At 37.5% G+C, this 12,872-nt stretch overlaps 1 protein-coding gene across 2 annotated transcripts in view; it reads left to right on the top strand.

The window, feature by feature from the left end:
• Window positions 1–12,872, top strand: part of VTI1A (vesicle transport through interaction with t-SNAREs 1A) — a 327,438-nt gene that overhangs the window by 312,150 nt on the left and 2,416 nt on the right. For both annotated transcript variants that reach the window (XM_067537005.1, XM_067537002.1), the window contains exon 8: window positions 11,657–12,872. This exon is cut by the window's right edge. Coding sequence is in view for 1 of the 2 variants with exons in the window: in XM_067537002.1 (XP_067393103.1) it covers window positions 11,657–11,750 (94 nt within the window). In the remaining variant the exon portion in view is untranslated. The remainder of the gene's footprint in view (window positions 1–11,656) is intronic.

Here is a 12,872-nt window from a genome sequence, read left to right as displayed (position 1 = left end):
ATTATTATTTATTATTAATGAAATGAAATATAATAGCAAAAAGAGAGAGAAAAACTAAAAGATATTCACACGGGAGAAAAGATGTGGTTAGATTGTGATTTGAAAAGAGTCAAGGAAGTAGTATGTTTACAGGAAGGCTTTTACAGAAGGCAGGAGCAGCACAGAAGAAGACTCTTGCACCAAAAAGTGACGTGTGAAGTGGCATAAAGAAAGCAGTTCTATCCATGTGTGTTTTGTACATCTATTAGCAGGAGACAAAACTGGCCCATTTCATCCTTGGCATAACTTTGTTTACTTCAGTGGAGTTACATTAGATTTAATTAATTGTTTACTTGCGATATTTTATTCAACCACTAGATGTCTCTGTATGCTATATATAGCTCCAGAGAAGATGAAGCCCCTGGTAAACAAGGGAGACAAAACTGGAACTTAAACTGTGTGGAAGTCTACTTCTTTTGTGTCTATAGTTGTAACCGTTTTCTTTTAAAAGCACCTCTAGTTTAAAGAGAACTCTGATTCCATACATTGTTACATAAACGTGCAGAGATTTAGTGTTCCTGACTTTTTAAAAAAAATACCCATTTGTTGCTCAACACCTGTTTCAGACACTCTGTGATTCATATGTCATGAAAGTAGGGCCAAAATATACTCATCCTTGCTAGGTGAGTATGTCAGGCAGTCACTGGAATTTAAAATGGATACTTCTTTCATTGATTTCGGCATAGAAGTAATGCACAAAATATAATAGCGCTACAAGTGATTTTTTAAATTGAGTGACTGTTGATGATTTAGTGTTTAATTCTCTCTTCCATAACCCAGCACACAGCGCTGCATGTCCAAGAAGGCCAGCAGCTGTACTTGCACAAGCACAGTAACTGATTTACCAGCATTGCAAAAGGCCATGTATCAGATGTCAAGTTTAGTGTATTTATTTTAAACAATCAGCTGAGGAGTGGGTCTGGCTGCAGAAATCTATTTCACGATTCTGTTTATCAGTCAGTCCTCTGACTGCCTAGGTAGCTGCACCTGTGACCAGTTTTCGTAGCGATCTCTGAAGAAAAATGCAAAAGTAATCAGCACATGTTTGCCTTTCATTTATCTCTGTCATCTGGGAATAAGATACAGATAGTATCAGGAGCAATGAAAGGTACATTCTGATATTATTTTCAGTTTTTTGTCTAGACAGAGAGAAGCAACCACTTGTATCTCTGGAACACATACCAAAAAAAAAAAAAAATCCTACATTCTAGGCTGAAGGCCAGAGGGGGTAGTAAGCTGTCTATATTTAAAAGAAAAAAGTTAAAAACCACCAGCTACTCATCAGGTGATTGGAGACCGTGGTTGTAAAAATGTGCTGCAGGCAGAAGTTCTGAAAAATCCCAGAAAGTGTTGAAAACATCTCTAAACAAGGTATTTTTCTCCTGCACCTTTCTTGCTAAAGGTCCCAATAGCTGCCAAGAAAACTAGTGAGAATGTTAGCTGCCAAATAAAAAATTTATGACAGTGTTTGGCAAAGGACTGTATCACTGCTTGTTTTATACATTTCCACATGGCTCTTGCGGGGCTGTTGGACCCATTCATCTCACTGATCACTGATCTGTTCTGCAATAATGAAGAATAAACTCAAATGAAGTTGTATTAAACAATCTACCTTTTTTCATTGAATAATCTCCTATAAATGTTTGCTATGGTGAGAATATAATTTCTAAATAACATTCCCCCTATAAAAATGTTTTAAAAATCCTTTACCTGACCCTTACTTGTTAGTTGAGTCATTTTCTTAGTAAAAAATACATGAATTTTTCAATTTAAAATGTATTGCTTTTGCAGTTGTGCTTGTTATACATTGTAGTCTGGGCCAGTAAACTGCTTGTTAAAACATAAAGGGGCCCATTCACTAAACTTGTGCATGGCATTTATATTTGAAAAACAGAGAAAATAATATGCTGGAATTGCATTGCTTACCAATTTCAATTAGGGTTTCGGGCTGTGTCATTAAATTAATGTTGTGGGAGAAAAATATTTAAGTGTAGTTAGTGGAAAAAAATACTTTTAATACAAAGTTAGCACATTGACAGTAATACTTAAGTTGGCTGATGGTGAAGTAAAACCTTTAAAAATGTACTTTGCTTGTCTGAAGAAACAAAATTATCTGTGTCTGTCTTTTCAAAACAGTTATCAGATTATGCTCCCACCTGATAATTAGTGCTGTTTAACACAGGTCTCATCACTCTGTTATCTCAAAACCATAGATCATTTATGCGTCCTCATTACCATGTGTCTATGGGGGCATGAGGCTTGAAACACAAGGACGGCTCTTTTCATGTGGCCCACAGGTGGCAATACACCACAGGGGGCAGGGCCAGGATCTCTTGTATGGCCCATGCAGGTAGAATACGCTGCCCCCTTTGAATGGATTGGGCAGTGGCAATACTGCCTTTTGTGCTTCTGGAGATCCCCCTGGGGAAGCACCGTTGCATGCCACACTAACACAGACCCGTGTCTTCAAGACACAGTTGAGCCCCTAGCAATTATTCAATAGCAGCCAACAGTACTACAGATGCGATGTGCCTATATACTTCATGGTGTTTGATATAAAGTACTAAAGACAGACCAACATTAAGAGGATTATTTCAGACAGCATTAGGAGTTAATTTACAGAAGATTAGCTCTAAATCAGGCAGATATCATAAGCAAATTATCATCCATATGAGGGATTCAGAGTCAAAATGTGCATGTGTGTGGTGAGGGGTGGGGGTTAGCTTTTAGAACACTAAGCAGGCTGGTAGATTCTTTGTTAGTTTCCATTCCTAAGGTATTACATTTTGAATAGTGGAGAATATGTACACTTTATTTATTTCGCTATATACGCTCCTTATTATGATCCTGTTTATTGGCGGTGAAATACTTTAACTCCATGTATCTTTCCTCTGCTGACGATTATATATTCCATGACGTCCTTCCATTGAGTAATGTTTTGTTTGACCCTAGAAATGATGTCTCCATGGTGTGTGATAATTTTAAATAGGTAATATATAGCTTGACTTCAGTGAGACATACTTAATCCTTTATTTTTTCTGTTAAAATTACCTACATTTTAAGGCCAAATTCATAAAAATGAAGGAGTGAATAAAAAGGCAGATATTAGGACCGAGATTACAACTGCTTAAAAACAGCTTCCTTAATATGTAAGCTTATAAATTTCAAATTTGTTTTATATCCACAGCAGGGATGGTTATTTTGTACTAACAAGCAGATTCTGTCCTTCAATATGTGCTTCAGGATGTAGTCAAGCAGATGTGAGCAACACACCAATCCCAATCTGCTGGTTCATGCAGTTTCCAAAACACTTCTATAATTAGTTGAAGAGATTGTAAAATGGACTGGACCCCCTGACTAAATCTGCTTTTTAAGTTGCACTTGATATCCTAAAAGTTTTGAAGTTTCAAGAATGCGTTGCTTTAACTTCTGAAATGTGTGTATTTTACTTTCTGAAAGGCACTCAACTGATTAGTCTTCAGTGTGACCCTGAACATGTTTTTTTAATGGGGAAGGAAGTCTGGACAGAGTTCTGCATTTTATTCCTTTCCTGATGGACCAAATACCTTTAGGCAGGGTTGGCCTGAGGTCATAAAGGTCTCCCTGTGAATATTGGGAAAGGAACCTTCACACCCTCCACAAGATCATGAAAACTGTGGAAAAGCCCAGTTTCCATTTAGGGGTCCCTCTGGTTGCAAGATCTGCAGGTGCTCTTGAACTTTGACTTCATGTGCTGTGGTTTCATGAAGTGTATAGGCACTTGGTATGGTTATTAAACTGAGGTGTCTGAGATCATAACAAAGTTGAGGCATTTCTGCTCCCCTAATAGAAATACTGTACCATGCTGAAAAGAAAACACTCTAATAGTGGTGAGTATCTCTTGTCAACTAATTTGATAGTTCTCTCTCAGGTAAACCATTTGTGAATACATCGATCCTTTTTATTTTTCACTGTTCTGTCTTAGCTTTTCCCAAGATTTCTCTGAAGCAGTTGAGCAAAAATTGATTTTTATTTGTTCCACTGGCCTTGTGGAAAATTAGCTTATGAACTGGTTTTTATAGGAAGACTCAAAGCACAGCACAGGTTGAAAAATAAGCCTATAGCAGTCAGAATTGTTGTCTGAAATGTCTTCAGACTGGAAGGCTGAATTTATTGCACAAAACAAGTAGTAGCGATGTGGAGGTGTGCAGTCCTGCTCATTATCACTGGAAAAGGGGAAACCAAAAAGCACAGTAAAAATTAAATTTTAATAATGCTAGTGATATTTTCTAAATCCTTCCTGACAGAAAGATTCTCATTATTTTTATCTGTCTCAGAGTAGGCTCTTTTAATGCCATCTCACAAATGGCCTTAGCCATGATTGTTTTCCTTTCTTTTAAAGCATTTGAAAAAAAAAAAAAATATATATATATATATATATATAAGCTTTTCTATCATTCAAGAAGTGCCATGAAGTGGTAACATTTTTGGATAGCACATTTTCAGGAACAATTGCTGAGATGCCTTCAGGTTTTTACAAAAGAGGTCAACATTATTAAGACAATTGTAGTCAGCTTACCATACAAAAAGACACCCAGTCAAATGTAGTGTGAAAAGGGGGAAATACTATAAACCAAGTAATGCCCAGTCTCCAATATGATCACATTTAAAAGCTATAGATTAAAATTGAATCCAGGCAAATTTTCTTTCTTTTTTTCTTTCTTTCTTTCTTTCTTTCTTTCACTTAATATATATTTCTAGAGTAATCTAACGGTTCTCAATTCTGTAATAATGCAGTCTTCTCTTTTTTTAAATAAATGCATTTTCATTTTCTTGAATATGCATGAAATGTAAACGAAACCACACTTATCACTGTAACCAATACACAATCATATATGTTCTTGTGAGGTTTTTTTTAGCTGTATACAAGCGCCTGCTAGAGTAAACAACTGCTTTATTTGTAAGTGTTTTTGTTCATTAACCGTTTGGAAACCGAGATTATATATGCTCAGCAATCAAGAAAATGCCAGTGTTCCAAAGGCTAAGATATCCATCCATCCATCTATCCATATTAGCTATTTCTAAGGAGTCTATCATGATATCATCTAAGAATCATGGTAATTTAGCTTGCAGGCACACTTTTGACATGCTCTTCTTGGCACTTTACCCTACGGATTTATGAGGTAAAAACTGTGAGACTAGAGGATATAAATACTTTTAAATGGGGGGCGGAGGTGTACTCAACATTTTTAATAGCGTAGCCTTACAGTCAGCTTCTCAGAACTTCCTGAGAAACTATTTCAGAGTCATATCCACCCCAGATTCTCTTGCATTCATTTGTATGGCTCACTGAGGTAGTGCCAGCTCTCACCGCACTCTAACAATCATACCACCTAGGAACTGGTTCTGTGGCTTTTCCCCCCAGACACCAACTGTTGGGTGACCTTAATGCATTGCCGTTGTGCAGTACAAGACAGGAGGGCCCTCTTTCATTTGAGTTAATTTGATTTCACTTGTATCATAGCCTGGAATTCTTCAAAGACAGTTACCTTGTATTTAACATGTTTTTGTTGATGGTAGTTTTGCATTCTGAATTTTTAATATGTGAAAGGTGATAAAGATGACCTAAACTGGGGGCTACAGGGAATATAATGGCTCGGGAGATTAATGGGATGCTGATTCCCTTCACCTCCAGGTTGCCGGGTTGCATAGAACCTCCACTGGCAGTGGCCAGAAGTTGTTTCTTTCTGAGGCCTGTATGGTCTTTGTGAAATCAGTTGATCTCACTTCATTTCCATGTGACCCCGGCCCAGAAACCCCCACTACCACTACCATCCTATTGACATAAATAGGCTATTTTGTTAACAGTCTCCGTATGGAGTGAATGGACATAACAGATTGAAGGCACATTGGTGGACAGTGTGAAGAAGCGTGCACTGTCTCAATCTATTCGACACGTTGGAGGAAGAGTATTTTCTATTCTGAAGGGCTGTCAGTCTGGATTTGCATCTTTTCAAAAACATGCAAAAATGAAATCTCCTTCACTAACAGAAAAACTAAGACTATACTAACTGCCTCCTCTGTATCTGAGAGACAGGGTGGGTGAAGTAATATCTCTTCTTGGATCAACTTCTTTTGGTGAAAGAGGCAAGCTTCAAGCGCCGCAGAGCTCTTCTTCAGGTCTTAGTATTTGGCATTTTGGCCTTTAAATGTTTATGTATGCCACTCCATACGTGTACCAAAAAACTGCCCTTTCTTCAAGTCATTCCCAATGTCTTTCTTTCCCAAGGCCATTCAGCAGAGCTCTCTTTGCAAACACTAGAAAAACACATTGCTTTCTATAGTTGGGGAAAAAAAATTGTCCAACAAAATTCATTCTCTCTCCCCCTCCCCCCCCCCCCCATTTCAAAATTCAAAATTTTTTACCAGCTCTATAATTGGCTTACAAAATGAAGGAAAATTGCATGCAAATGTTGTTGGTTTTTTTCCCCATTTATTTTTTTAGTTTTTAATTTTCAAAATTAAGTAAAAAAATGTCAATCAGCTGTAGTCATTCTGTGCAAGGCTCTGCAACTTAGTTTGCCTCCGTCTGTTTATTCTTTTTCAAGTTGCTTTTGCGTGAGAGGATCATCCTTTATCTTCAGGCTGGGAAAAATGATCCTTCCTGAAGGACACGATTATTCAAAGTGGCCTCAATTTAGCTATTTAGCAATAGGCATCTAAGGCCTCATCTACATGGGAAAATGTTACCAAGTTGCACAGATACATTATGCCAGGATAATCTTTGTTGTGGACACTCTTATTCTGGTAGAAGAGTAGCTTTTTTCAGTTTCGTTTAAACCCCTACCCAAAGGATATAATCTGAATTGAAAAAGGCACTCATGCGAGAATAAAAGTATCTACACAGGGGCTGATACCCATATTACTGTAGCAGTTTAAATTCACACTTCAGTTTACATTGGTATAACTTTCCCATGTAGACAAGCCTATAGTTTTTAAGTGCTCAAATCTCTGATGTACACATGAATATTGGGTACTTAAAGTCTTACTGCCTGATTTGCATGCTCAAGTATTTGCATGCAGGAAGCATAGTTATGGGTCACTTATAATTAGATACCCAAAAACAATGGGCAAACTATTCAATGTAGCCATTTAAAATGTATTCCAATATCTGAAGAGGGGTTGCTTCCAGCCAGAAAATATAGAGGCACTTCTAGTTAAATCGGAAATGCATGGATTATCATGAAATGCTAAGAGATAGTGGCCCATAATTATATGCCCTGAGTTTGTCATCAATCAGTCTGTGTTCTTGATGATACTATTTTTCAAGACTTTTCTTTCAAGATAAAACGCTGTGTTGTAATGAATGTGTGTTAACTGATCCCCAAAGCTGTTTATATTTTTCACTTGTTCCAGTGTCGGAGTTGAGCTTCTGTTGGAACTTTTTTTTGCAGTGTTTGTTTTGTAGTTTTCATTATTTCAAGTTAGGTGCACACAATTCTTTATGTACCCAGAGTCTGCACTGACTTGTTTGTGTTCCATATTTTGTAACCTATTACCATGATTGCTAATTTTCATGACAATTGTTATTGTACCATCAGCGTTTAATGGCAAGGCATCATTATTCAATGCTGGTCAATCAGGCACTAAGGCATGTGCAAGACATCAGGCTGAACCCATATAGATGTCATGCACTCCCCTGCTAATGAATGCAGTTTTCTAAAAAGGTTTAAACACAGATGGCATCCTTAATGTAAAGTTTGCAATAGCTTATTCTGGAACTGCTTCGTGTTTATACAGAGCGGATCTAAACATGTCACAAACCGAGCTAGAGCCATTGTGTGTGTGTTTGTGTGGATATACAGAGGAGAGAGACTTTTTTTTTTTAAACATATAAAGCAATACAATTTGTGTCACAGTGGGAGCATGTTGTACTGACGTGCAGAAGGCGGCAGTGTTTAGCAATAGATGGTGGGGCTTGTTTGCCAGACCAATGGATACTGGGCGCATCTTAGAGATGATCCTCTCAACCTTTAGGATGGAAAGCAGACTATGTCGTCCATCAACTCACAGAACGAAGTTGGCATTGGCTCCAAAGGGAGCCTCGAGGAAGCGTTTCACTGAGAGATTAGGCATCGTGACCAAAACACCGGGAAAGGGTCAGGCCTTTCTAAACAGAGTAGTGGGAAACTCGGCAGAAGTGGGTGCACAGTAAGGGCGAATATTCTAGGTTGGTTGGTACAGCATGATGTTCCTCCATCCCCTTAAACATTCCCCGGCAATTTACTGTGCCATTAAACGGCAGTTGATAGTTTCTCTGTCATTTCAAACCCAAATGTTTGGCACCGGTTGCCCTTCCACTTGACGGGACGCATTCGTTTAACAAAAGGTAGAATCATTGCACATACCATGTGTTCTTATCGTTTCAAATATGAATGAAACAACAGAAGTTAGCTGTTAACTCACTCAAACACGCAGATCTATAGCACTATTTTTATGTGGAGTCAGCCCATGAGTTACATCAAGTAAATGGTTAATTCATCTAGTATAACAGCCCTGTGATTCATAATGTAAACTTGAGGAATCCTTGATGTTTCAGTCACACATTCCTCTTAATTTGGCCATGCATTCTTTCAAAACTACAGTGAGCTAACTTAATAAAATGCAGCATGCAAATGCACAAGTTTTTGCCTGCAGGCATTTTAGGAATGGATGTTTCAATGGGTGTCTGCTTTCAAGTATATATTCTTTCTTAAATTATTTACCCTGTAAACATGCTTTGCATTTTCAAAGAAGGCTCTGGGTGCCTCATTCAGTAGATTTAGTTGCGTGTAAGGTAATAGAGATAAAAGTTAGAATATCAATCTTGTCATGCTAACGTGTTAGCCATTTGGTTTTTTGCAGTGGATGTTGAGGCCCCATGTTTTCCCCTTTGGTAGAATCTTTCCCTCCCCCACTACAGCAATACCCACTGGCAGTGTCTGGCTGTGATAGCACTATAGGTTCATCTACAGATGGGTCCTGCCAATGCCAGCCATTGTTCTACCACTGTGAGCTGGCATGACTATGTGGTAGCACTCATCCCCCCCTTCCCCCTGATTATTTCTTTACTCTGACGGGCTGGCCTTGCCTATTGACTCTGAAACGTGCTGACACCCAGAAGTTTGTATTCTCAGCTTGATCCACAGTGACCAGAAATCAGACGTCAACCATTTTCTTTGTAGCCCCGTCTTCCTGGTACTCTGCTATTGGCTTAATTTTACTCATGCATTTGAAAGAAAAACAGTAGAACCCAACCTTAAAAAAAAAAAAAAAAGATATAAAATTGGTCTTTAACTGTAGACTTGGATGTTGTGTCAGGTGTGCAGTTGGAGAATTAGAAATAAGACTTATGGAAGGATCAGTTTATTTATTTATTTTTAAGGCTGAAATGATGAAACACAATTAACGAGGTCAGATACGAGTAGATGATTTAAACAATCAGTATGTTATGTATGCATTTGCCTAACTATGCGTTAGATTAAGGAAGTTTCACCCACAGTTAATCCTTTGTAAATTAGCATTATGGATGCCTTGGAGCCCTCATCCCACAAATAAAATGGTTGTCAATGTCAACGCAGCTGTACTGTATATTACTTAAGGCGGAATTTTTTTAAGTTTTCATGCTTTTAATCTATTTCACTGCTGAGTTTCAGTTTTGCTGTGTTTCTTTTCAGGACCGATGAGGAGGGTGTCTGAGTAAATACATATTCTGATTTTCATGCATCCACTTGGGCAAATCATTTGGTATCAGGTGTTTTGGAGAGAATGTCACGCTGCCATAAAGGGAAGCTGTACGTTCAGGTGTTAAATTGAACTGCAAACCAACGAGGACCAAAAAAACCCTTAATTAGCTCTATTTTGTTAGTCTGTTACATGTCTTTTGGAGTGAGAATTTCCCCCCAGCCCCACCGTCCCTTTGGCAGAGTAAATATTGCCTGTTAAGTTTGAATTAGCTGTCATTGCAAAAGAATTCGTGCGGTGGTTGAGCCTTTCTAGTAAGGAAGGCAAAAATAAACGAGACAGATCTTAGTTCAGCTTTAAGTGATAAATGAGGACAAAGCAGGCCATTCATCTCCTGCGAGGAAAGTGGACACAAGCACTAAAGCAGTTTTGCGGAAGACGTGTCAGCAAATGTGATCATTTTGTAACCTGTCAGGAGGATAGAGAGCTAGTCCTTTTAGAGTGTCACAGGGGAGTGTGTTTGTCTGATGTGACAGTTTTCATCCATCCATTTCCTTTTTTTTTTTTTTTTAAGTGGGGGGTGAGTAGGGAGGGAGCTGAAGTTGGTTCAACTTGCATCCTTATATATTTATACTTTTCAGTACATATTCTATATCCACTCAAGCTCAAACAAAAACCATTTAGCAAGGAAAACTCCCATCTACTCTCTGGACTCTCCTTTTATCTACTACAATGAAATACTCTGATTTTAACAAACTGCATCCCCACCCCCTTTTCAAGTCTGGGCACTATACTGCATTTAACATATCACAAGGCAGACTGTACCTCTTTTTCAGTGCATATTTCTTTGTTTGGTTGGACACTTATTTTCTTTTTGCAGCTGCGCCAGAAAAAAAACCTAAAATGAACAGGGCGGTTGAGGTTTTCCCCCTTCGCTATTTATATCCAATTCGGATGATGTGCTACATCCAAATATGTTTTGAGAAAGTTCCTGCTGCATCAAGGGCTTCTGGAAATATTGTGCTTCTGTGGAAAGGGGAAGAGATATTATGAAATATTTAAAATCCAGGCCTTATGCCAGAGGGATCAAATTATAGTCTCCATTGTTAAACTAATATATATATTGACTAGTTAATTTCAAGTAGAATCTGAAGTGATGCAGTTTCTGTTTTTACAAGAGAGGTTGTTCCCAACGAATTGTTGATTAATATTAGGTGTTTGTTCTTCTGGCATCTTCTTTATCATTGCTAATTTCTATCTTTTTGCTACATGGTCAATGTAACTTTTGCCTATTACCGTAAGTGAGTGTATGCTACAGAGACAGATGAGGGTTTTATAACATAAGCTTCACAGTCTGACACTTGCTTCTTTATATCATCCTTGTCTTCAAAACTATCTTTTATTCTTTTCCCTTGGTATTTTGGTACAAGTAACTACCTCACTGACATGTGTTTCCTTGGAATCTTGTACCTTAATGGCAAAATCCCCTGAAAATTAGCAAATTGTACAGGAAACGAGAGAGAGAGAGAGACATTGCAAAGATTCCATAATTGTTTAAGAGTCTATAGTACATTATTATTACAGGCCACTCTGCCCTGCTTGGATTATATCAGGAGTTATTATTTAATTGTTTTAAACAAGTTAAAAGTGATTTGTAACATGCTGTGTGATTAAATTGTTAATTTGTTTAGATTAAGAACTGGTTCTAAATACTTAGAAGCATTAGAAGTTGAGAGAGAAAAATAAAAAAGCATTCCAGCATATGCAGTAATCCTTAGAGGTGTTTAGCTGAAGTTGTGGGCAAATCTCTTTTCTCTAAGTTGTATGTTTGAGGCAGGTCCACCTTTTTAATGTTTTACAAATTCTGTCATTTTACTGGGTTTTTTTTTTTACCTTTTCTTTTCTGTTTTTTCAGGATCATCCAAAACCGGATTTTGATAGTTATCCTGGCAATCATCATCGTCTTCACCATCCTGATGGCTATTTATTTTTCTGTCAAGAGACACTGATATCTCTGTTCTTCACTAAACAGCAACAAACTGCTTGTTCTGAGTAATTAAGACAAAGTGGTCACATGAATCATTCTCTTCCACTGACAGAATCTCCCTGTCTTTGCCGCTGTTCAACTCAGGTGCAAGTAGCGTAAAAATATCTTGTATTATTGATTGCATGTGGATTTCATTTTTTTTTTCTTGGGTTTTTTTCCTTAATATGAATGTTTTTGGAATCTTCCTATATGGGTTTTATATAAAAAACATAACTAAGAAGAATTAACGCATCAGATTCCACACCGGATTACTCATACGTAAGTTGCAAGAGTTTGGAGGGGGAAAAAAGTGTATCCATACTTTTCTTGTGTTATGTTGGGTGTGTAAATATCTAGCAGTATCTGTCCTTCCATGACATTGGACAACATGAGTAAAGCAGAGACCAAATGATGTAGAAAGTGAACCTGTCCCATGTGAGCCGCTTCTGTTCATGAATGCCACAATAAATGTTAAACAGTTAATTTCAAAAAGATATCACCTCATGACAGAGGGTGTTTAATATCTGATGTGAACCTACTACCCTATTTGACACATTTTTTCACTGAAACTTTCTTTCTATTAGAAACATTTCCATATGCATGAAGTCCCAACTATGATATGGGCATTACTGGCCCAGCATTTAATAGTGACCACAGCACATGGTATTGAATCAGCTTTGCATCATTCCAATGTTAAGATACGTGGTGGTAAAAACAAGCAGTAGTCTATTTTAAAGATGTGTAAAAATACCTATCTGTTATTTTCCAGCTGCAGAGAGAACCTAGATCAATATTTCAGTAACAAATAGAGTAGGCTTACATTAAATGCAAACAGAATAAAATATTTTAAGTATGGGTACGAAAATGAGTTCATGTGCAGAAAACATTTCTAATGAATTGAATCCAAACTTATCATTGACTTTTTAAATAGAAAGTGTAAAAATGTTCATTTATACTAACAAATGTTGTTAGCTGATATATTGTATAAAAACTTCATCTAATAGGATATTCGTGTGTAAATGGGATGTATTTTTCTCTCCTGTTGGCTATGTATCTTCTGCAGAGGCATCTAGGTCATTTTATGTATAAATACATTCATAGCAAA

Source organism: Emydura macquarii, unplaced genomic scaffold, assembly GCF_026122565.2.
Source record: "Emydura macquarii macquarii isolate MOO-44397 ecotype Brisbane River unplaced genomic scaffold, CSIRO-AGI_Emac_v2 contig_3692, whole genome shotgun sequence".
In the NCBI taxonomy this organism is placed as follows: Eukaryota; Metazoa; Chordata; order Testudines; family Chelidae; genus Emydura; species Emydura macquarii.
Note: the sequence above shows the minus strand (reverse complement) of the source record. Positions and strands in the feature narration are given on the sequence as shown.